General features: G+C 40.5%; 4 protein-coding genes and 1 long non-coding RNA gene across 5 annotated transcripts; 4 read left to right on the top strand and 1 right to left on the bottom strand.

Moving 5' to 3' along the window:
• Positions 1-137: 137 nt before the first annotated feature.
• Positions 138-17138, bottom strand: LOC144060381 (uncharacterized). The gene is made up of 3 exons (XR_013295915.1): positions 17014-17138; positions 16752-16883; positions 138-670 (listed from the first exon to the last, which is right to left on the bottom strand). It is a non-coding gene; the product is annotated as an uncharacterized LOC144060381 (long non-coding RNA).
• Positions 5312-6226, top strand: LOC144060512 (olfactory receptor 51L1-like). Its single transcript, XM_077580138.1, has one exon. It carries the CDS (start codon positions 5312-5314, stop codon positions 6224-6226), a length of 915 nt encoding a protein of 304 aa, XP_077436264.1.
• On the top strand, positions 8906-9858 carry LOC144060654 (olfactory receptor 1D2-like). The gene has a single exon (XM_077580391.1). The coding sequence runs from the start codon at positions 8944-8946 to the stop codon at positions 9856-9858; it is 915 nt and encodes a 304-aa protein (XP_077436517.1). The 5' UTR covers positions 8906-8943.
• LOC144060547 (olfactory receptor 6N2-like) lies at positions 14836-15750 on the top strand. The gene has a single exon (XM_077580211.1). It carries the CDS (start codon positions 14836-14838, stop codon positions 15748-15750), a length of 915 nt encoding a protein of 304 aa, XP_077436337.1.
• A 1659-nt stretch (positions 17139-18797) lies between the features above and the next one.
• Positions 18798-21582, top strand: LOC144060431 (olfactory receptor 7C2-like). The gene is made up of 3 exons (XM_077579978.1): positions 18798-18814; positions 19603-19687; positions 20617-21582. Exon 3 carries the CDS (start codon positions 20668-20670, stop codon positions 21580-21582), a length of 915 nt encoding a protein of 304 aa, XP_077436104.1. The 5' UTR covers positions 18798-18814; positions 19603-19687; positions 20617-20667.
• The last annotated feature ends 159 nt before the right edge of the window (positions 21583-21741 follow it).

The raw sequence follows: 21741 nt of genomic DNA, 5'->3' as shown, positions 1-21741 counted from the left end.
TGTATGTAAAAAAAAGTCCGGTCTCTTAATAAAATGCTGTTTTGTAAATGAGTCATAAGACACTTCGACAAGGCTTGAACGCTGAAGTCTCATTCTGTGATTTTTCATTTCAGCTGGGTCTGAAGATATAAAGAAAAGCCAAAAATATTTTGAATTGAACGTTTATTTTTATGGTTCAAAACATTTCTGTTACACTGTATTTGTTTAAAAAAAGGAGACCAGATGATATGCGACATACAGGTTCATAAATGCTCACCATGGATAAGTAACAAATTACATGTACCGGTAACGAATGTGTCACATCTCACAGGAAGATCTTCTAATTAAATTTTTAGGGGGAAAAAACTTTTTGCAGGTTAATCTTACGGACCTGTAGTAGCAAGGGTTTTATTCTGAATGAACGATTGGTTTTCTTTTAAATAGAATCAACCGTTTTTATTTCTTAAATTCACATCAAACAAGCAGACAGACATTGACAAAAGGGACAAATCCAATCAAAACCAAGGTCAAACAAACAAGGATTGTGACCGTGGAACAGTGGACCAGATCATTGAATAGAGTGTAAAGGATGAAATGCTGTTGTGTAATTTAGTCATTAAAAAAAAAGACAGGGTTTGTATACTAAAAAGTCTCATTCTGCTATTTTTGTGTTTCAGCTGACAGTGAGGATCTAAAGAAAAGAAAATATTTCATCACACAAGCAGATAACTACGTATTGCTGCAACAACAACAACATAATCATTTGTTTTTTTAATTGTTGTCTGAAACAATAAAAAAATAAGTTAAAAATAAATAAATAAACACAAATTAAACTCAAAAGCAGACGTGGTCAATTTTGTGCCAGTGTGGTTGTGAGGGAAGAGAATAAGGTACAGGTTTTCCTCCAAATTTTATATATTCTTATTTGAGTAAAAAGCAGAAATCAATACATTATAGCGTCAAAATGTTTATTGTCATGAAACCTGCAATAAATAAATAATAGTTAAAAAAATAAATAAGAATAAAAAAAAATAATATAGTGTATATCATTGTGTAGTGGGGGATTTGAATCCAACCCTCCTATTATGGTCACAATTCCTGTCATTATTCATTTAGTGAAACTACATTATGGAATGAAATCTATAACCCTTTAAATAAATAAATAACAGCAAGAAAAGCATCTAAATCATCCATTTTCTTTATTGCTTGTCCTCATTATGGTCATTGGTGAGCAGAAGCCTTTCCCAGCTGATATGGGGCAAGTGACGGGGTACACCCTGGTCACTTACAGTCAAGCACGTATATTAGCGGCATTCATGAAAATAGTAAACACACACTGTACTTAAGTAGAAGTACAGATATTTTTATACTTTGGCCAAAAGCAAAGCATGACCAAGTTCTTAATCGGTTAAAATCAATGTAAATTGTGGACATATTAATTTCTGCCAGGTGGAGCTAATTAATCTAAATGTTTTAAACATGCAATTTCATCATAAGCACGGTGTTCTAATTGAATTATTTTTCATTAGATTTATTTCATACAGAATAAAAACGCCATGCTCCAAGTCAACGTGTAAGGCCTTTTCAATTATGAAAATGCTTGATTTCCCCCCCCACATATTTCAATTACATTCACAAGTTTCAGTTTTGCATAGGTAGCATAGCAGAGATTCGGACTTTACTTGATTGTGCTACTGTGAAGGACAAATTAAAAAAATTATGTTACATGCCTACTGCCCGAAGCCAGCTGGGATAAGCTCCAGCGCCCCCCGTGACCCTTGTTAGGAAAAAGCGGTTAAGAAAATGGATGGATGGATGGATGTTACATGCCCCCACGTTGTTGTTCAAAATCTAGCTAGCGTTAGCGCAACCTTCTTGCTATTAAAACAATGTGTTGCTAATTTTCTGAACCAAAACGCATAATGTTTTAAAATAGCTAATGATAACAACTGACAAAGTACACCTTAGGTGGATGAAACAATTCTCTCAAAGCCATGGGAGGGGAATATTTGGCCATTTAGAATCCGCTGCCGTCATTGTTAATGCTCCTTGGTTCACGTTTTTCCATGCCGTTGTTATCGATAGCACTGTTGCTCAAAACAGATTTACAGACGAATGTCAGCAGTACGGTAGTCAGTCTCCCTTCCAAGCACCCCCCCCCCCCCCGCCAGAGTACAGCACATATCAGGTTTTGATGACGTATAGGTCGGATGCATATGGATGAGCGTTCATAGTGCAGACGCATGGCCTACATATCTGATTTATTCCACATAGGAAAGAGACCCGGGTCAGATTTGAAAAAAATTGGAACTGTACTGTTCACACTGCATGTAAAATAATCAGATACGTGTCACATATGGGCAAAGAAATCGGATTTTGAGCTGCAGTGTAAACATAGCCAAAGAGTAGCAAGCCTACTTTGAGGAAGGAGTAGAAATTACGGATGTTTTCAAATGAAGTTGTCAAAAAAATAAATCCTCAAGAACAGATACCTGGGGAAAAAAACAATATACTGGTAAGTACATTATATTAACTTTGTTACTTCCTGCCACTGAGCTGTGATCAGATCAGGTCCCAAGAGTGCTAACAGACGGCATTAAAAGACGCATGCGCTCACGATGAGTACGCGTTCAAACGTGAGTGGTAGCACACGGAGAACATCATGAAGACACGTGTCGGTGAGTATGCCACATGTGGCTTTTCACTGTGTCATGCGTGTATTCTTTATTTAAATCTAGAAAGATCATTGTAGGCAAAGCTCTCGTTTTCAATCTTGTCAAGATAACAGAGAGAAAATTAGAAACAAAAAACTTACATTTAGAAGCAAACTAGTTTTTCTTTATATTGAAATGGTACATGGTAACAATTGTTTATAGTGTAGAGTATGTCAGGACTAAATAACAGAAAAACTGGAAGGGGTTACTGATGATTTAGCCGCGTGGGTTCAATTCCCCGTGAATGTGCGTGTTAATGGTCATCTTACTCTATCACTCTGCTAGAGTGCAGAAGTTCTGCCTTTTGCCTTAAGCCAGCCGGCTCCAGCGCACATGTTCTTGAACAGGATAAGTAGAATAAAATAATAAATTTTGGATGTTTTTTTGTTTTGTTTAAAAATCAAGTTGAGTCTTAGTATGAGGAACATTAGGCAGCAAGACTTTGTAAAGGTAGATGAGCCAGTGCATAAAAGACGGTCATGCTGCCAGTTGTGGTTTTAGACTAATCTTACTAAGGTTTTTTTTTTTGTCAGCGTTCAGGCTGTTTTTTTGCCAGCTTTACGTTAACCTTAAACTGGGTTGCTGATGTTTATTCCCCGTTTTGTCTGTAATTCAGAGAAAAGGGACATTACATCCTATTTCTGCACCGGTAACTCAGTCTTGTAAGGATTTGGAGGGGACAAGTTCATGTCCCACTGCAGACTGCTTGTCTACTTGTTGTCACTTGCGGAGGTGCTGCTGAATAAGACATTGACAAGATCGTGATCATCGGAGTGTGAGCTGAATTTCCCCTTTAGGGACTTTAACGAGAAAGTCATTGAGACACAGGCAGATGATGGCGTTGAGAGAGCTGACAGAGAAGCAAGTTGAGAGCGCCGCAAAGAGAGAGGCAGAGGACTTGGGAGAAAATGTTTTTAGAGAGCAAACGGAAAGCAAACAGGAAAGAGAGGAGAGATAGACACAGACAGAATATATTGGTACTCAGTGGCTCACTTGAACGGTGCCCACTGGCCAAAAAACGCATGCACACCGATGAAAAACACATCGAGATGTACCTTATGTTCTCTTTAAATGTACTGGATTATAAACAATTTAGAATACAGCGGCAGATAAATTTAGAGCTGAGGCAAAAAAAAAAAGCATGATGTTTGATTTTGCACAAATAAAAATAAATTAATAAAAAAGAGAGAGAACTCCCAACGACCTTTTTAAGGTGAGACTTGAGTTGTAATGTCTATTACAAAGTAAAGAGTTAAAATGCAAAAGTTGACATTTAAATTTTGTGAATTGAGTAAAAGATTGCTTTTTTCTAGTTGTTTGTAAAAGCTTATTCTTAGAATATTTTAAGTTAATATATAGAGAGTAATTAAAATGCTAATTAATAAAAAGTTTTTATCGAAAGAGGTCTTTTGATTTCATCTCACCGCAAAATCAGAAAACTGCAAGAACGGATGTTTTTTTATGGATGTGGAACCAAATCCAGGGAAACAAAGCGGCGAAGCAAAACTATGAAGACTAGACTTGACAAGGAGTTGTACTGAGACACCAAACAAACAGCAACAGGGCGTGGCAAGTACAATGACCGAAAGAAAGCAGGAACTTAATACAAACTGACGAGACAACGAGAGACACCTGGACAAAGACACTGAGGTAGACGAGCACAGGTGAACACAATTGTGAGACGGACAATAACAAAAGGGAGACAAGGAAAACATATGATAACTAAAATCTAACTTAAACTAAATTACAACTCATTCACACAGCTATCACCAAGTGCTGCACATAAAATCACATATAACACAATATAAATACATATAACAATGATAAATAAATTAAATATCCTTTTCACAGACATGTTTGAGGAAGTTTGCGACAAGTGACAAATTTGGGATGACGTAAATTCATACCAACTCGTGAATGGCTTTAATGTGTAAGACAATTGTTGGTCTCTGTAATCAAACCTTTATTAATTGTTTGAAATAGTAATTGTATGGGTTGCAGGGTCAGGAAATACCTGGCATGGTAAAATGGTGCTTGACAGCTTTTTCATTTGAATTTGTCTTAAAGCAACACTAAGGAAAAAAAGTGATGCCTGAAGGGAGACCACATTTCCAATGAGGACAAAGCACATTGCGTCGTTTTTTTATCTCACGCCAGCGAGTGAAAGCCTGGCCTTTCTTTTTGGTCTCCTCAGACAAAACCTTTCAATTGTTTTGCATCTTCTGCCAGGAAATCAGTTATCGTGCGTTGACACGACATTCAAATTGACTTCCGTCTTTGTAACGAATGGGTAAAGGGAGGAGTGACGTATGCCGTAAAGCAGTCAGCACATTAGTAGTTTTTTTTGTGTGGCAGTGGTCCTACCATTCTCCTCAAAATTGCTTAGTGCCAGTAAAAATGATACACACCCCTTCAGGCCATGGCAAAGGTACCATTCAACTAGTTTTAAGTCGACGTTTCATCAGAAGAGATAAGAACATGTTTTATGAAGGTTGAAAGGGTCCTCAGTACTAGTTTAAGGTGCATAGATTCCACCAATGAATGATTCTCTTTTCTCTTTTCACAGACGGTGTCAAGTAACAGGTTGTTATGAGTCACGAGTGTGCTGGAATGTCAAGATGCCCAACCTAACGCTGTCTCCTTACTTTAACCTCACCATGTTCATGAACATCGGCCCGTACCGCTACCCGGCGTTAGCCTTGTGCCTCCTCCTCTACCTCTTCATCGTGTGCGCCAACTGGGCCATCGTACTAACGATCTTCCGAGAGAAGAACCTTCACGAGCCCATGTACATATTCATCGCCTTCTTGTCCTTCAACGCCCTGTACGGCTCCACGGGCTTCTTCCCCCGTTTCCTACTGGACTTGGTGTCCGACACTCACCTAATCTCGCGCACCGCCTGCTTCACGCAGATCTACTTCATCTACACGTACGGCTGCAACGAGATGACCACGCTGTGCGTCATGGCCTACGACCGCTACCTGGCCGTGTGCCACCCGCTTCACTACCATACCAGGATGACGGTAAAAAAAGCCCTGACCCTAGTTGGTCTGGCCTGGCTCTTACCCGCCATCTTTCTCACCACGCTCATCTACCTGTCGGCAACGTTGCCCCTGTGCGGCAATGAGATCCACAAGGTGTTCTGCGCCAATTGGAACGTAGTCAAGCTGTCATGCGTGTCCACGGCGGTCAATAACGTGGTGGGCATGTTAATGACCATCTGTACCGTTTTCCTCCCGTTGGCCTTTGTCCTCTACACGTACATACGCATCATGAACACCACCAGAAGACGCTCAGCCAAATTCAAGAGGAGAGTATTACAGAGCTGTTTACCGCACATGCTCTCCTTAGTCATTTATTCAGTCACTGCGTTTTGTGATATTGCACTGAGCAGGTATAATGAGAAGGAGATAAACCCCTTAGCTGTCACCATCTTGTCTCTAGAGTTTTTAGTCATTCCACCGCTTCTCAACCCTCTGGTGTACGGTATGAAGCTATCATACATACGAAGACACATCTTCAAGATGCTGTAAGACTTTGCCCAAGCATAACTGTGTTGTAGTCAATCACAAAGGAAAATGTGAAATGACACAATAAATGTGCTGTTGTGTGATTTATTTCATATAGAATAAACCAAAAAATCATGCCTTTCTTTAAAGGCCTTTTCCAGACAGCCTCCATTGCCGATGAATCGTGGCTCTTTGAAAGTGTATAAACTGTGTGGTGAGGGGTTTTAGGGCCTTAAAACATTTATAATAAATGTAAAACAAAGCTATAACTACTTTGTGTATTTCATTTATTGTGAGTATTTTTTGTCTAACCCCAGCGGAAAATGAGGGAACACTGTATGAATCAGGCTCGCTATGTATTTTCATCAACAATAAAGTTTTGCATGTTTTATAGATCCTGTTTGTGCCTTAAATAGTAAAAAATATCAATAAAAAGTCAAACTTCTCTTTGACAATTTAATTCGTTAACAGTACACGTTAACATTCTAAGATAAGTAGCAACATAAGCTAAATTAGCTAGATCAGACAGAACATTTTACGTTCTATAGTCATCAAAAAGTTAACAAGCCTATTTTAACAAAGGAATAGAAAATACAGATGTGTTTTGAAATGTAACGAGTACATGCAAAACATGGTCAGAAAAGTACTCGAGTAGATACACCTGGGGGGAAAAAGACTGCATTAGTACAGTAATTACTAACAACATATTTGTACTTTGTTACTACCCTACTGTGCTGAGATCAGATCAACTCCCAAGCGTACAAAGGGACGGCATTAAAAGATGCTTGCACTCATGATGAGTGTCCTTAATTACACGTGAGCAGTCGATCACGAAGAATAGCATGAAGACGCACGTTGGTAAGTATGCAGTATGTATGTGGCTTTTCACTGTGTTATGTTTGTAACCTTGAATTTCAAATTTTCTCAATTTCCAGCAAGGTTTGCGGGCAATATCCTTTACAGTGATATTGAGAGGATATACAAATGGAAGCAACGGAGCATTCAGTGATAAAAAACAAAGGCAAACCTTTTTCTTTTTTTTATCATATAGAAATAGTACATGGTGACAATTTTAACTGTTGTAATTAGTATTCCATGAGTATGCAGCAAAGTACTTTGAGCAAGTGGGTCACTGATGGTGTTGTGGTACACTTGGCTGGCTTTGGTTCAACTAACGTGGCATTGGTTCCATATAGTGCCCATATGCCCTTATAGTCTAAGTGAAAATCTTTAAGCACTTTACCATCAGGCTTGTACCTGGAAAAAATGCCTGCAAGTGTGGGTATTACTTATTTAAATGACATTTAAAATTAACATTAAATTCATGTTAATTCATATTATATATTAATGATTTAAGCAATGTGTCTTACCTATTGAAATTGGTGTTATTTGTAATTGACAACTATTCTTTTTTTTATGGTGAGAAAATGCAGCCTATTTTAGACAAAATTATTTGATAATTCAAGAAAGTAAACTTGGCTTGATAAAAACAAGTTATCAATAAATACAAATAAGACTAAATTAATTGTATTCGGAAATATTAAAACAAGAAACCACGCAAGATTATACTGTAAATAGAAGGGTTAGGTAAACAATGAGTAGATGAGATTAAATTCCTGGGGTAATTGCAGACAATAAAATCTGCTGAAAACCACACATTAAATATATCAGATACAAACTCTCAAAAAGCAACTTGGCAAAAGTAAAATATTTTCTCAATCTTAAATCATTGCACATTCTGTACTGCTCTCTGGTATTACCATGTTTAAAATAATGTTCAGAAATATGGTGAAACACAATAATTCACTACAACCTCTGTTTGGATTGCAAAAAAATTCATACATAATGTTGGATACTTTCATCACCAAGTGCACTGTTTCTACAATCTAAAATTTTACAATGGTTTTATCTTGAGCATTAATCAAGATCTAATTTAAGGCTGGGCAACAGCCAAAATATGCTTTCAGACAGAGAGAGTGGCTATGATTTGAGGAGGATACTGTATATATTTTGAAGACAAAGTCCTCAAGGACAACAAAGAAGAGCTTCTGTATGTGAAGTGAAAATTTGGAACAGACTGCATATTGACCTACAACAATATCCAAAGATACACTAGTTCAAAAAGAAATATAAACTCTACATTTTGAGAAGTACAGTATGGGGAAGAGGAAGGGCTTGTTAATCAGACGTAAACACTGGCTATGTAACATTAAGCTTTTTTTATTATTATTGTTGGTATTTTCATGGAAAAATACATATTTATAAGGTATGTTGTTTATTAATAATAATAATTAGGATAATCTTTATTGTTAATGATTAGGATATTAGTTGTATATGAGCTGTTTTTTTAGAATTATGTATGGAAATTGGAAATGTATTGTGCACTGTATATAATATTATAGCGTATGTAGAAATAGTGTATCAAATTGACAAAGAATATTGATATATCTGTATTGATCATGTAATGGAGAGGGTAGGAACTGATAAATTTAGATCTTTTTTCAAATGTGCTACTGGAAGGTATTCAGGAATGGATGGATAGATGCGGTGCAACTGTAATCACATATTTTAAGTCAAAACCAATTTTCCGATTCAAATCATTCTTTCTTACACCCCTAAACATTGCCTTTAAAAAAGTAAAATTGTAACCGTAACCCACCAATGACAATTTCTCTTTTTTCTCTTCACAGACGGTATCAGGTAACAGGTTGTTCTGAGTCACGAGTGTGCGGGTAGTAAAGATGCCCAACCTAACGCTGTCTCCTTACTTTAACCTCACCATGTTCATGAACATCGGCCCGTACCGCTACCCGACGTTGGCCTTGTGCCTCCTCCTCTACCTCTTCATCTTGTGCGCCAACTGGGCCATCCTACTGACGATCTTCCGCGAAAAGAATCTTCACGAGCCCATGTACATATTCATTGCTAGCTTGTCCTTCAACGCCCTGTACGGCTCCACAGGCTTCTTCCCCCGCCTACTATTGGACCTGGCGTCCGACACGCATCTAATTTCGCGCGCCGCCTGCTTCACACAGATCTACTTCATTTACACGTATGGCGCAAACGAGATGACCACGTTGTGCGTCATGGCCTACGACCGCTACCTGGCTGTTTGCCACCCGCTGCACTACCGCACCAGGATGACGGTGAAAAAAGCCCTGATCCTGGTCGGCCTGGCCTGGCTCTTACCCGCTTTCCTCCTCACCACGGGCATGTACCGGTCCGCCATGCTGCCCCTGTGCGGCAACGAGATCCAGAAGGTGTTCTGCTCCAACTGGAATGTAGTTAGACTGTCATGTGAGTCCACAGCAGTCGGTAATGTTGCAGGCTTGTTGACAACCATGTTTACCGTTTTCCTCCCGTTGGCCTTCGTCCTCTACACGTACATGCGCATCATTAACGCCACATGGAGACGCTCGGCCAAAGTCAAGGGAAGAGTATTTCAGAGCTGTTTGCCGCACATGGTCTCCTTTGTCATTTATTCCATTGCCATATTTTGTGATATTGCCCTGAGCAGGTACAATGTGGAGGAGATGAACCCCTTCGTGGCCATCATTTTATCTCTGGAGTTTGTGGTGATTCCGCCAGTTCTCAACCCTCTGTTGTATGGTATGAAGCTATCGGATATCCGCAGACACATCTTCAAGATCCTGTGAAATTGTGAAGCCGGTGGCGTCGTGACACCTAATTTACGGGAGTGTCAGCAATTCTAAAAACCTCACACGGTCCAGCACTGAGATGACACAATGCCAAGATTTGAGAGTTAAATGATCTAACTACTTGGTCATGTCAAGCAGGAGTGACAACAAGCAGCAAGAGTTAAAGGAATCATCTGAGCTCATAACATAATCCTCTGGATTAAACCTGGTTAAAAACTGTTTATTTCAAGATACATTTAATCTTAAAGATTCAAATCCAGATGTGCAAATTGAATCCTGCCTTTAATCCAGATTTGAGCCTGTTGGGTATTTAAAAACTTCAGTCCCGAATCTGGATCAGACTGATCCTGAAAAAAAAAGCATGAAATTAATTCCACTTCAAGGTAGAATTAGTGTGATCCCATGTATTAGTTTCACTCTCAACTACAGTACAATATTGCCTACAGCGCAACATGAGGAACAACTGAGCACATCAATGACATTCTTAAACGTAGACTTGCCTGTTTACAAAAACAAAAAAAACCCATCAAAGATCATTTATGCCTGTATCGTGCTGCACAATATGGCTCAGACACAAAGAGCTATGCTTTGTGAAGACGTCAGCCGATGCACCAATAGACCCAGACGGTCTTAATCTTCCAACACCTCTACCACATATGCCTGGAATTCTGATCAGCGATCAGAAGTGGATTGGTTCATTTGGCTTTTCCCTCAAAAGTATAGACATTTTTGTTTTCCCTTTGTTTATGCTCAGTAAAGCTGCTTGATATCTCACATTTGTTTTATGTTTTTATTTTATTACACTAGTTTATGATGGTCCCACCACAGACCACTCTATGACTCTTTAATTCAACAAAATGTAGAAAACATCAAGTAAACCCTTCAACTTTTGCCGCAAGCCCATAAAATGTAATAAATGCTTACACGGCGACCTCCATGACCATAACCGATCCTACGGCGTGCACAGGTGTTGCGCATAAGCTAATCAGTCGGACGTGGTAGAATGGAGAACGGTGAGACGGGGGTGATGCATTATATAACGATGAGAAACCTTGACGAACCACCTGGTTACACGTTATTCTCCATCTCACAGAGAAAAAATTCTGATTGCCAGAAACTGGCGGTTTTACAACTGGCACCCAACACACCTTCACCATGAACTCATTCTTAGAGTCACCATCAAACAATTCTAAGAAATAAGGCCATGGGAGAGAAAATATTTTGCATCTCTCAACCTGTTGCTCTCCATTTCACTGCTGTCAAAACAAAATGATCAAAATGGACTCAAACAATTTGCAGAACTTCTCGCAAACAGGTTTAATGTTGCTTACAAGCACCACACTCCAACAGCATTGGATTGCGAGGCCCTACAGAGGTAACTTGAGCAGGGTATTTTGCTCTGGGAAGATACGCCAAAGGTCTTCAACTAATATGCAATTTGAATTTGGCTCCGCAAACTCTTCCAAGTCTGGCTGCACATTAAGATAGCAGAGTTAACCGAGTAATTTTTTTAAAATGCTTTACTGAATTAAAATTAATCTCCAGTGTTCAGGCTTTAATTTTGACAGCCTTACTATTTTGACAAAGTAATGAGTAGAAATTACAAATATGGCCCCAGTTACCGGGGGACGAGCCCTATCGCCCCGCCAGGCTGGTCCCATATGCCCGCCGGGGTCCCGGTGAGGTGGGTGGGGGGTTGGTGGGCGGAAGCCTCTCCTGCCCTCGCCCGGTTGGGAAGGGCCCCGCTGGTCGCTCCTCTTAACTCATTGCACTAGTTTTGCACAATACACTTTGCTTATAAACACATAGGGCACATAACACACTTTGGGGGGGTGGGGTCGGGTGGCGACACAGTCGGCTTGGTTGGGAGGGGTGGGGTGGGGGTGGTACGGGTGGCGGGGCGGCTGGGGCTGGGTTGTGGTGGATGGTGGGGGTGGGGGGGAGCGGGGGCTGTGGGCCGGTGGGGTGTCTGGCGGGCCTACCGTGCCCCGTCCTGCTGCGTTGGGTGGGGGGCGCGGGCCGTGTTGGGGTGGGGGGCCGCTCCTGGCTCCTGGGTTTGCTCTCCGGCCGGTGGCCCCAGCGGGGCCCCGGGGTTGTCCCTTGGCGCTGCCGTGGCTTGGGGGGCCCTGAGGTGTTATGCTTGCTCTGTCCTGGCCGGGGTCGACAGTTCCCCTCTTTGGTGGAGGTTTTCATGCATGCCAGATCCACCACACCAGCATCTATCAAAATTCAAACACAATCTGCTTCTTCCTCTGGTCGTTGAATCGGTGGAGGCTGATGTCTGTGGATCTCACTCTGCTTCATCTATCCTTCCTTCCTTTCCTCAGTCTCTCCTTTCGTCTCTTGAGGTCTCCCTAATTTGATGGAATTTAGATGTTTCTGGGGTTGGTGAAAGACTCTGGTTGGTAACCCGGCGGGTAGTAGGTAATGTCTGGTTGGTGCTAGATTTCACTTTCCTTTCTTTTCTTTGATCCTTCCTCGGGTCTCCTGACAACCTCCCAACTCTAGCTGGATTCTGAAGTATTCGGTTTAGGTGAACGGTATGGGTTTTTTCATAGGTTTTAGGTGAACTAATGAGTACACACTCACACGCACATGCACATACAAAATAAAAATAAAAAAAATAAAAAAAGAGCAATGATGATGACATGTCAAATCGGTAAAATTACCGAATGAACAATACTGAGCTCTAAAAAAAGAAGAAAAAAAAAGAAAAGAGATTTAAGGTGTAAATGCAAAAAGTCATCAGGAAATAAATACATGTAAAGTACAGATAACTGAAAAAAATCTAGCTAAGTAACAAAGCATTTGTATTTGTACTTTGTTACTACCCACCACTGCGCTGGAGTCAGATCAAGTCCCAAGAGTGCAACGAGACAGCATTAAAAGATGTGTGCACTCACGGTAAGCGTGTCCTCAAACGTGAGCAGTCGATCACGAAGAACATCATGAACACACGTTGTGGTAAGTATGCATGCAGTATGTATGTGGCTTCTGAGTCTTGTCATATTTGTATTCTTGAATTTCAAACCATTATTTACATTTTGAAAAACTATTGAGGTCAAGCCCTCATTTTCAGTGATGTTGAGTGGACATAGAAATGGAAACAACTGAGCATACAGTGATGTTTTTAGATCCTATTAAAATCACACATGGTAGCAATTAAAACGGTTGTAGTCCGTATTTCACGAGTACACAGCAGAGTAGATTGACCAAGCGGGTCGCTGATGCTGTAGTGGTACGCTTGACTGACTTTGGTGAAGGCAACATGGCTTCAGTTCCTACCCTGACGTTCATGGTTTTACGGCTTACTTTGTGCCCGAGATTGACTAGTAGGCAAGTCTGGTGTGTATTCTGCCTTTCGCCTGAAATTAGCTGGGACAGACTGCAGCTCACATGTGACTGAACAGAAGAAGTGGTGGCTACGGGAAATGAATAAATGGGATGTTTGGTTTGAACAAGTTAGGTCTTATCCAGGTAACTTTGAAGGTGCTGATGAACAAAGGCAAGAGGAACCAGTTCATAAAAGTGTCCGCCCAACCAGTGATGGTTCGAGACCAATTTTGCCACGGGGGCCAGCCAGGAATTATTCTGAGGGGCACATTGAACAAAACCAAGAAAGCCTGCAACAGCCTGCTATTGCACTAAATATTGTTTACAGACTGGCTTGCTGAATGTTGCGTGTCCGTTTCCATTGCTTTTTGCCTGTAGTTTAAAATGGGGAGACAACAAAAACTGTCACCATGTCCTAATTCTGCACCAATACTTCAGTCTGTGAGGACTCGAACTATGATATGCGAGGGCAAAGGTGTGAATAAAAATGTAGAAATAGCAACTAGTTGTTGGAGAGCTGCTTCTTTCCTCGCGGCGACAACCGAGATGCAGCACCTTTTGTGTACCTCTTTCATTCCGAATCTCTCTTTACATAACTGCATGTGCGTGATTTGCTTCTGTGTACAACACAAAGGCGAATGACAATTAGACAGATGTGTTGAGAGACTTGAAGAAAAGCAAGTTGAGGTTGACAAAGAGAGACAGACAGAAGACTTAGGAGACTTTTTTTTTTTTAAAGAGAGAGGACAGAGCAGGAACGAGAGCCTGTGATGAAGAGAGGAGTGAGATAGAGCAGAGAAGACACTGTACAAGTACTGCATGCTGCTGTATGTAATCTTAAAGCACTATACCATCAGGTTTGTGCCTGGAAAAAATCCCTGCCACTGCTGCCAGTGTGTGTATGTGTGTGTTAATTTTAATATAATTGAAATAAAAAGTAACATTAAACGAATGTTTATTTAATAGGGATGACACAGAATCGGAAACTCCTCATTTGAGTTACAGGATTGAAAGTAAAATGAGTGAGTAGCATGTTTACACTTCAAGCACATTAAAGTGAGTCAACAAAAAATATTTTAATAACAAATAAAATATGATGGTTGCAGAACTAAGCCAAGATTTGAACCCCACCCAGTCATTGCTGAAATTAATATACATAAAAACTGACTTTGGCCTTCCAATTGCCTGCAGGGGATCTGAAAGAAGCAACTTCCTATGGAATCTTATTTTTCATAGAGGTTATGTGTTTCGGTAACAGGACTAAGTGAAATTAATGGGTGAATTAAAGAAAATAATTTGCTCATGAAAATAAGTTTAAACCTATGATATTTCCAAATAATTTGAATTAATAGTTTATATTAAAGTCTAATTTTAATTACGGTAGGAACAGCCAACGAATGCTAATTTCCGGTGTTCAAGGTGGTTTGAATCTCTCTCTCTCTCTCTCTATATATATATATATATATATATATATATATATATATATTCAAAATCGGTTGTTCTTACGCTTATAAATATTGTCTCAAAAAACAAAAAGAAATGTGTAACCCTAACAGCAACTGCATGTTTCTCTTTTGTCTTTCTGCAGACGGTGTCAAGTAACAAGTTGTTATGTATGGAGGAGAGTCCAGGTATGTCAGGATGTCCAACCTAATGCTGTCTCCGTACTTTAACCTCACCATGTTCATGAACATCGGTCTGTACCGCTACCCGGCGTTAGCCTTGTGCCTCCTCCTCTACCTCTTCATCGTGTGCGCCAACTGGGCCATCGTACTGACGATCTTCCGCGAGAAGACCCTTCACGAGCCCATGTACATATTCATCGCTAGCTTGTCCTTCAATGCCCTGTACGGCTCCATGGGCTTCTTCCCCCGCTTACTATTGGACCTGGTGTCTGATACTCACTTGATCTCGCGCATCGCCTGCTTCACGCAGATCTACCTCATCTACACGTACGGTGCTAACGAGATGACCACGCTGTGCGTCATGGCCTACGACCGCTACCTGGCTGTTTGCCACCCGCTGCACTACCACACCAGGATGACGGTGAAAAAAGCCCTGATCTTGGCCGGCCTGGCCTGGCTCTTACCCGTCTTCATCCTCACCTTGGTCATCTACCTGTCCGCAACACTGCCCCTATGCGGCAACGAGATCCAGAAGGTGTTCTGCGCCAACTGGAATGTAGTCAAGTTGTCATGTGTGCCCACGGTGGTCAACAACGTGGTGGGAATGTTCGTGACCATCTCCACCATTTTCCTCCCGTTGGCGTTTGTCCTCTACACGTACACACGCATCATGAACGCCACATGGAGGCGCTCGGCCATATTCAAGGGGAGAGTTTTCCAGAGCTGTTTGCCACACATGGTCTCCTTTGTCATTTATTCCATTGCAATATTTTGTGATATCGCCCTGAGCAGGTACAGTGTGGAGCAGATGAACCCCTTCGTGGCCATCATTTTATCTTTGGAGTTTGTGGTGATTCCGCCAGTTCTCAACCCTCTGCTGTATGGTATGAAGCTATCGGATATACGCAGACACATCTTCAAGATTCTTTGAGATTGTGGAAACCAGTGGCATCATTAGTTGACATTTTAGAAGAGGAGAGATAACCTTAAGCCCCCCTAAGTAACTCATAAGGACGTGGACGGCACTATCCCAAGACTTGAGAGTTGAACGCACTAGCTAGTTGCCAATGTCGAGCAAGAGTGACAGCAAGCGTCAACATCAAATAACTTTTCAGTCGTGAAGTTACTTCGGCGATCACATGCTAGCCTCCACAAGAAACTACATTTCCAGGCAGTCCTAAACTATAAACGCATCTTTTCCATTTGACAAAATTGACAACTCGTTACCCAATTATCTCTCTTGCAACCTTCCATTCATTTCCTCTACTGCTTTCCTTAAGGTAGCAGGTTTAGTTTTAGTTAGAATTTCATTAAGTTTTATTTCATTGTATTAAAGGAGATAGGATTTTTGTTGTCTATTTTGAGAGCCCGCTTTAAGCCCTTCTAGGGTCTTTATTCCACCAAGAATTTGGTCACATGCATGTGTGTCAATCTGGCGGAGACATTGTGGGGACCCCAAGCATGGCATAGCCTATTTGCTGTACCGCATGAATGACCATAAAGTAAAAAGCGACATGCCCAATGTGCTGTTTTTTTAAAAACATGGTGTTATTCCTTTCCCTTAGTTTCTTATTGCAGGAATCATCTGATGACACATTTCAAAACATTTTACTTCATCCTAGCAATGTGATTCATTGGTGTCACTGATGAACTAAAAGTCCACTTTGAGCATTAAGAACTTGATATAATAACTAAATTGAATAAGAGTATAGCACATAAAATAGATAGAAATCTAGGTATGAGGCAAATTTGTGACAACAGGCATTTATGGTAAAAAAAACAAAAATGGCAAAAAAGCACCTGTCCTATTCCGGTATGTTGATTATTTTATTGATGTAACAAAGTTATTTTTCAGGAGTTCCAACTCCTATAACTGCTGTAATATTATAAAACACATATTATAAACACAAGTAATGAATAACAAAAACCTACCTTTACTCTGACTCAGTTTGGTTGACCTTTCAGCGTGACGAGTGAACATGTCACTTCAGCTCACTTGTGGAATTCACAAGAGCAGTAGTTTTTGTTGAGACACAGACAAACGTAAACAGTCTGGCCCTTACACTTGGACAGAGACATGGGAAAAAGAAATCACTTTAGAAGAGAGCAGACATTTGTATCTATTCAATGTGGACACATATTTCCATTAATAAAATGTCACAAACAAGCTGAAACTTTACAAGCTTATTTTCACCTGGTTTAGGAGTGTATTCCTCATCATTGTCCCCATTATCACCGAGTCAGCTCCCGTCACAGTCCACAGCAGGAGCCCTGGTCCGAGGTCCTTTGTATAGATGGATGCTGTGTTTATTTTTAGTTTTATTGAAAAATAATGAACAGAAATGTTATGACTGTGTTTTGAGTTGGGTCCATTGGAATTGTCTTGTATTTTGTTGTCCCTATGATTTTTATGTTGTAGTTGCAGTACAGTTGCAATTTTTTTGTATATAAAGACTATGTTTCCCAACTCCCGCGTCTTTGCTATGTTTGGATCCTCCCTCCACAATTCATGTAACAAGAAATTACGTTTAGAACATGTTATTTCTGTAATCCTTCCACATATAACTAGAGTGGCAGTTTCTAAATGAACATGTAAATGTTGAAAATCTTTGAGATATCAGTAAACTGCTAATGCCGCTTTACTCACTGTAGCGAGAAGTGAAGCCACTTGCGTTGCCGCTCTCTAAGCACGCCTAAATTCTATGCAGTACTTTCGCATTATTTTCACTTCCAGCACAATTGCCAAGTGTGTGATGTACGGAAAAATTGTACCAATAAGTCTGGGAGAAGCTCTAAATGCACATTTCATCTGTAAAATGAAATTATAAATCTTCGCTCAGAATGTATATCTCAGAGTGCTACTCAAAGATTCATCTGCATTATGTTGTAAGCCCCAACCCTAACCAAAGCAAGAAAATGGAAGCCAAACTTCTAAACCCACTGCTAAAAGTGTTTTCAGTAAAAAGATAAGTTGCCAGTAAGTTAGCAACAGAGGCAACACAAGATGGCTGCCATTTGCCTTCAGCTGAGAGGTCATTATATAAGTCTGTGGCCCAGACATGCCAGGCCTTTTCAATGGGAGCAACTTTCCCTCCACAGGCCACTCCTTACTTCTTAATTCAACAAAAATGTACAAAACAATAATGATAACACTTCAGTGTTTGCCTCAAATCCATAAAATGTAGGCATTACTTACAGAACGAGGTCCATGAACAATACTACGGCTCATTTTTCTTCTTCTTCTTGTGAATTTTTATATGGCGTTTGCCAAATCAACTTTTGGTGCATTACCGCCACCTACCGTCAATACTTGGCATGCACAGGTTTTGCACATAATCAATCGGGCGGGAACGTGACTCGGGGGGGGGTGACGTGTTCAAAGACGATGGGAAAACATATAATCTTCACGAACCACTGATTATTTTAAGGCTGCCACGTGAACAATGTATTAATTCACAACAAAATTATTCTTGGAACCAATAATATCAACAATTCTAGGCCATGAGAAAGAAAACAAATTGCATCTCCAAATCTGTTGCCGTCCAGGTCACTGCTGACCTAGTTGTTTTTCCCTAACTTTTTAGATTTCCAAGATCACAATCAATCAAGTGCCCCCCAAAAAATCATTGAAACCATAAAAAATAAGCTTATTTTGACAAAGTAATGAGGAAAAGTTACAGATTTGTTTTCAAATGTACTAGGGAGTAGCCTACTGTAAACGTAAAAAGTCATCAGAAAAATAATATACCTGAATACCAGATACCTGGAGAAAAAAAAAACTACATAAGTACGGTAACGATAGTGGCGTTCTTACCAAACGTTACAGTATGGTAAAAAAAGCATTTGTACTTTGTAACACTACCCGCTACTGAGCCGGAGTCAGATCAAGTCCCAAGAGTGCAAAGAAATGGCATTAAAAGGTGCGTGCACTCGTGGTGAGTGTCTAAACACGCGCAGTCAGTCGATCACGAAGAACATCATGAAGACACATGTTAGTAAGTATGTCGTAGCCTACGTGTACGCCGTATGTATGTGGCTTTGAGCGTGTCCTATTTCTATTCTTCAATTTCAAATCTGTATTTATCTTGAAAAATTATTGACAACAAGCCCTCGTTTTCAGTGACGTCAAGAGGACAAATAGAAACAACAAAGCATACAATGCAAACATTAAGATGTGAATTTTTTTTTTATCATATTGATTAAAATACTACATATATTGTAACTGTTGTAGTCAGTATTCTATGAGTAGGCAGCAGATGGTGTTGTGGTTCATTTCTCACTTTATGACAGTGGGATTTTTTTTTGTGTGTGTTAACTTTCGTTCGGCTCAATATGTGCAATGAAATTGACCAGCATGTCTAGTTTGCCTTTCACCTGAAATCAGCTGGGATAGACATGTGATTGTGAACCGGAGAAGTGGTAGTTAAAGAGTTAATTGCTCACTCCATTAGTGGTGATTCGAGATCAATTTTACCAAGGGGCCCTGGCTGGGGTCGTTTTTCCCCCCCTGTAATTTCCAGATAATGAATGTTAAATAAATAATAAAATGTTGTGTATCCCGTTCCACTGTTTTGTTCCCCTGTAGTTAAAAAATGAAAACGTGCTAATTCTGCACCAGTCTGAAAGGCTTTGGGGCAGGACTCGGGAGGGCATAGGTTTGACTCCTGGTGTGGATTAAAATATAAAAACGACAATTAGTTGCTGCCGAGGTGCAGCACTTTTTGCATACCTCTTTGGCTCCGATTGTTTCCTTACATGCCTGCATGTGTGTGATTTGCTTCAGAGAAAGGACGCAGAAAAGGAAAAAGAGACTGTGATGAAGACCCGAGAGTGCGATAGAGCAAAGTGCATGACACAGACCGAGAACTGTATGTGCAACGTTACCATCAGGTTTGTGCTGGACAAAAAATGCCTGCCAATGTGTGTGTTGCTTTTTATTTAAATGTCAACAAAATTAATATTAACGCGTTAACCGTGAGGACACCGAATAGGCAGTATTTGCTTATTCTAACACTCAAAATTATCTTAAATGGTCTTCCCCCCCATTCTAAGTTTGATAACGCATGTTGAACTACTCAAAATGTGTACTATTGACACATCTCAGGCATTTTTTTTTTAATGTCATCTTTTCATCACATTAAAACTCATCATTTGAGTTACAGGACTGAAAGTGAGTTCTTAGAATAGCATCAATGTTAAAGCCACAAATAGCATGTTGCCACTAAGCACATCACAACGAAAACAAATATTTTAGAATTTTTTACCCCTCCAGTCTTTGTTGAAATGAAACAGTAAAACTTATTTTTTTATTTTATTTTGAATTTGAATGATACATTTTCCTGTGGAACATGTGATGTGGAATCGTATTTTTCAAAGTGGGTAAAATGTTAGGGTGACAGGAATACGTGAAATTACACACACACTCACACGCACGCACATACACACACAATATAATTTTTTTTTAAAAAATAATAATAAAAAAAAAAGAGAGCAATGATGATGACATGTCAAATCGGTAAAATTACCGAATGAACAATACTGAGCTCTCCAGAAAAAAAAGAAGAAAAAAAAGAAAAGAAAAAAAAGGAATATGTGAAATTAAAGGGAGAATTGAAAAAAAGATGATAATAATGGCATTTATAAAGGATTTAAATTAATATAGTTGATGTTAAAGTCTAATTTGAATTAGTAGGCACATCCAACAAATTCTGTTTGTCCCCTACAGCTTTACACATTGCCTAAAAAAAAAAAGTAACCTGAACCACCTCTGCATCCCTTTTCTCTTTTCTCTTCACAGACGGTGTCAAGTAACAGGTTGTTCTGAGTCACGAGTGTGCGGGTAGTAAGGATGCCCAACCTAACGCTGTCTCCTTACTTTAACCTCACCATGTTCATGAACATCGGCCCGTACCGCTACCCGACGTTGGCCTTGTGCCTCCTCCTCTACCTCTTCATCGTGTGCGCCAACTGGGCCATCCTACTGACGATCTTCCGCGAGAAGAACCTTCACGAGCCCATGTACATATTCATCGCTAGCTTGTCCTTCAACGCCCTGTGCGGCTCCACGGGCTTCTTCCCCCGCTTACTATTGGACCTGGCGTCCGACACGCATCTAATTTCGCGCGCCGCCTGCTTCACGCAGATCTACTTCATTTACACGTATGGCGGCAACGAGATGACCACGCTGTGCGTCATGGCCTACGACCGCTACCTGGCTGTTTGCCACCCGCTGCACTACCGCGCCAGGATGACGGTGAAAAAAGCCGTGATTCTGGTCGGCCTGGCCTGGCTTTTACCCATCATCCTCCTCACGACAACCATCTACCGGTCTACCACGCTGCCTTTGTGCGGCAACGACATCCACAAGGTGTTCTGTACCAACTGGAATGTAGTGAAGCTGTCGTGCGAGTCCACGCTGGTCAACAATGTGACCAGCTTGTTCGCGACCTCCTGTACCATTTTCTTCCCGCTAGTCTTCATCCTCTACACGTACATGCGCATCATTAACACCACCTGGAGACACTCAGCCAAATTCAAGCGGAGGGTTTTCCAGAGCTGTTTGCCGCACATGGTCTCCTTTGTCATTTATTCCATCGCCATATTTTGTGATATCGCCCTGAGCAGGTACAATGTGGAAGAGATGAACCCCTTCGTGGCCATCATTTTATCTTTAGAGTTTTTGGTGATTCCGCCAGTTCTCAACCCTTTGTTGTACGGTATGAAGCAATCGGATATACGCAGACACATCTTCAAGATCCGATGAAAATTTGGAAGCTAGTGATGTTGTTAGGCCTAATTTACAGGAGCACCCCTAAAATAACCTTAGGCCCCACTAAATAATGTGATGCTTCAAAAAAAAAAAAAGCTTTATCCTCTGTTAAAACTCATTCACTGCCTATAGACGTAAAAAATTCATTTAAAC

The sequence above is a fragment of the Vanacampus margaritifer genome, chromosome 11 (genome assembly GCF_051991255.1).
Source record: "Vanacampus margaritifer isolate UIUO_Vmar chromosome 11, RoL_Vmar_1.0, whole genome shotgun sequence".
NCBI lineage: Eukaryota > Metazoa > Chordata > Actinopteri > Syngnathiformes > Syngnathidae > Vanacampus > Vanacampus margaritifer.
Note: the sequence above shows the minus strand (reverse complement) of the source record. Positions and strands in the feature narration are given on the sequence as shown.

Bases quoted from the DNA above. Each gene is read 5' to 3' on its own strand.
- LOC144060512 (XM_077580138.1), top strand. From the start codon at position 5,312: ATGCCCAACCTAACGCTGTCTCCTTACTTTAACCTCACCATGTTCATG.
- LOC144060654 (XM_077580391.1), top strand. From the start codon at position 8,944: ATGCCCAACCTAACGCTGTCTCCTTACTTTAACCTCACCATGTTCATG.
- LOC144060547 (XM_077580211.1), top strand. From the start codon at position 14,836: ATGTCCAACCTAATGCTGTCTCCGTACTTTAACCTCACCATGTTCATG.
- LOC144060431 (XM_077579978.1), top strand. From the start codon at position 20,668: ATGCCCAACCTAACGCTGTCTCCTTACTTTAACCTCACCATGTTCATG.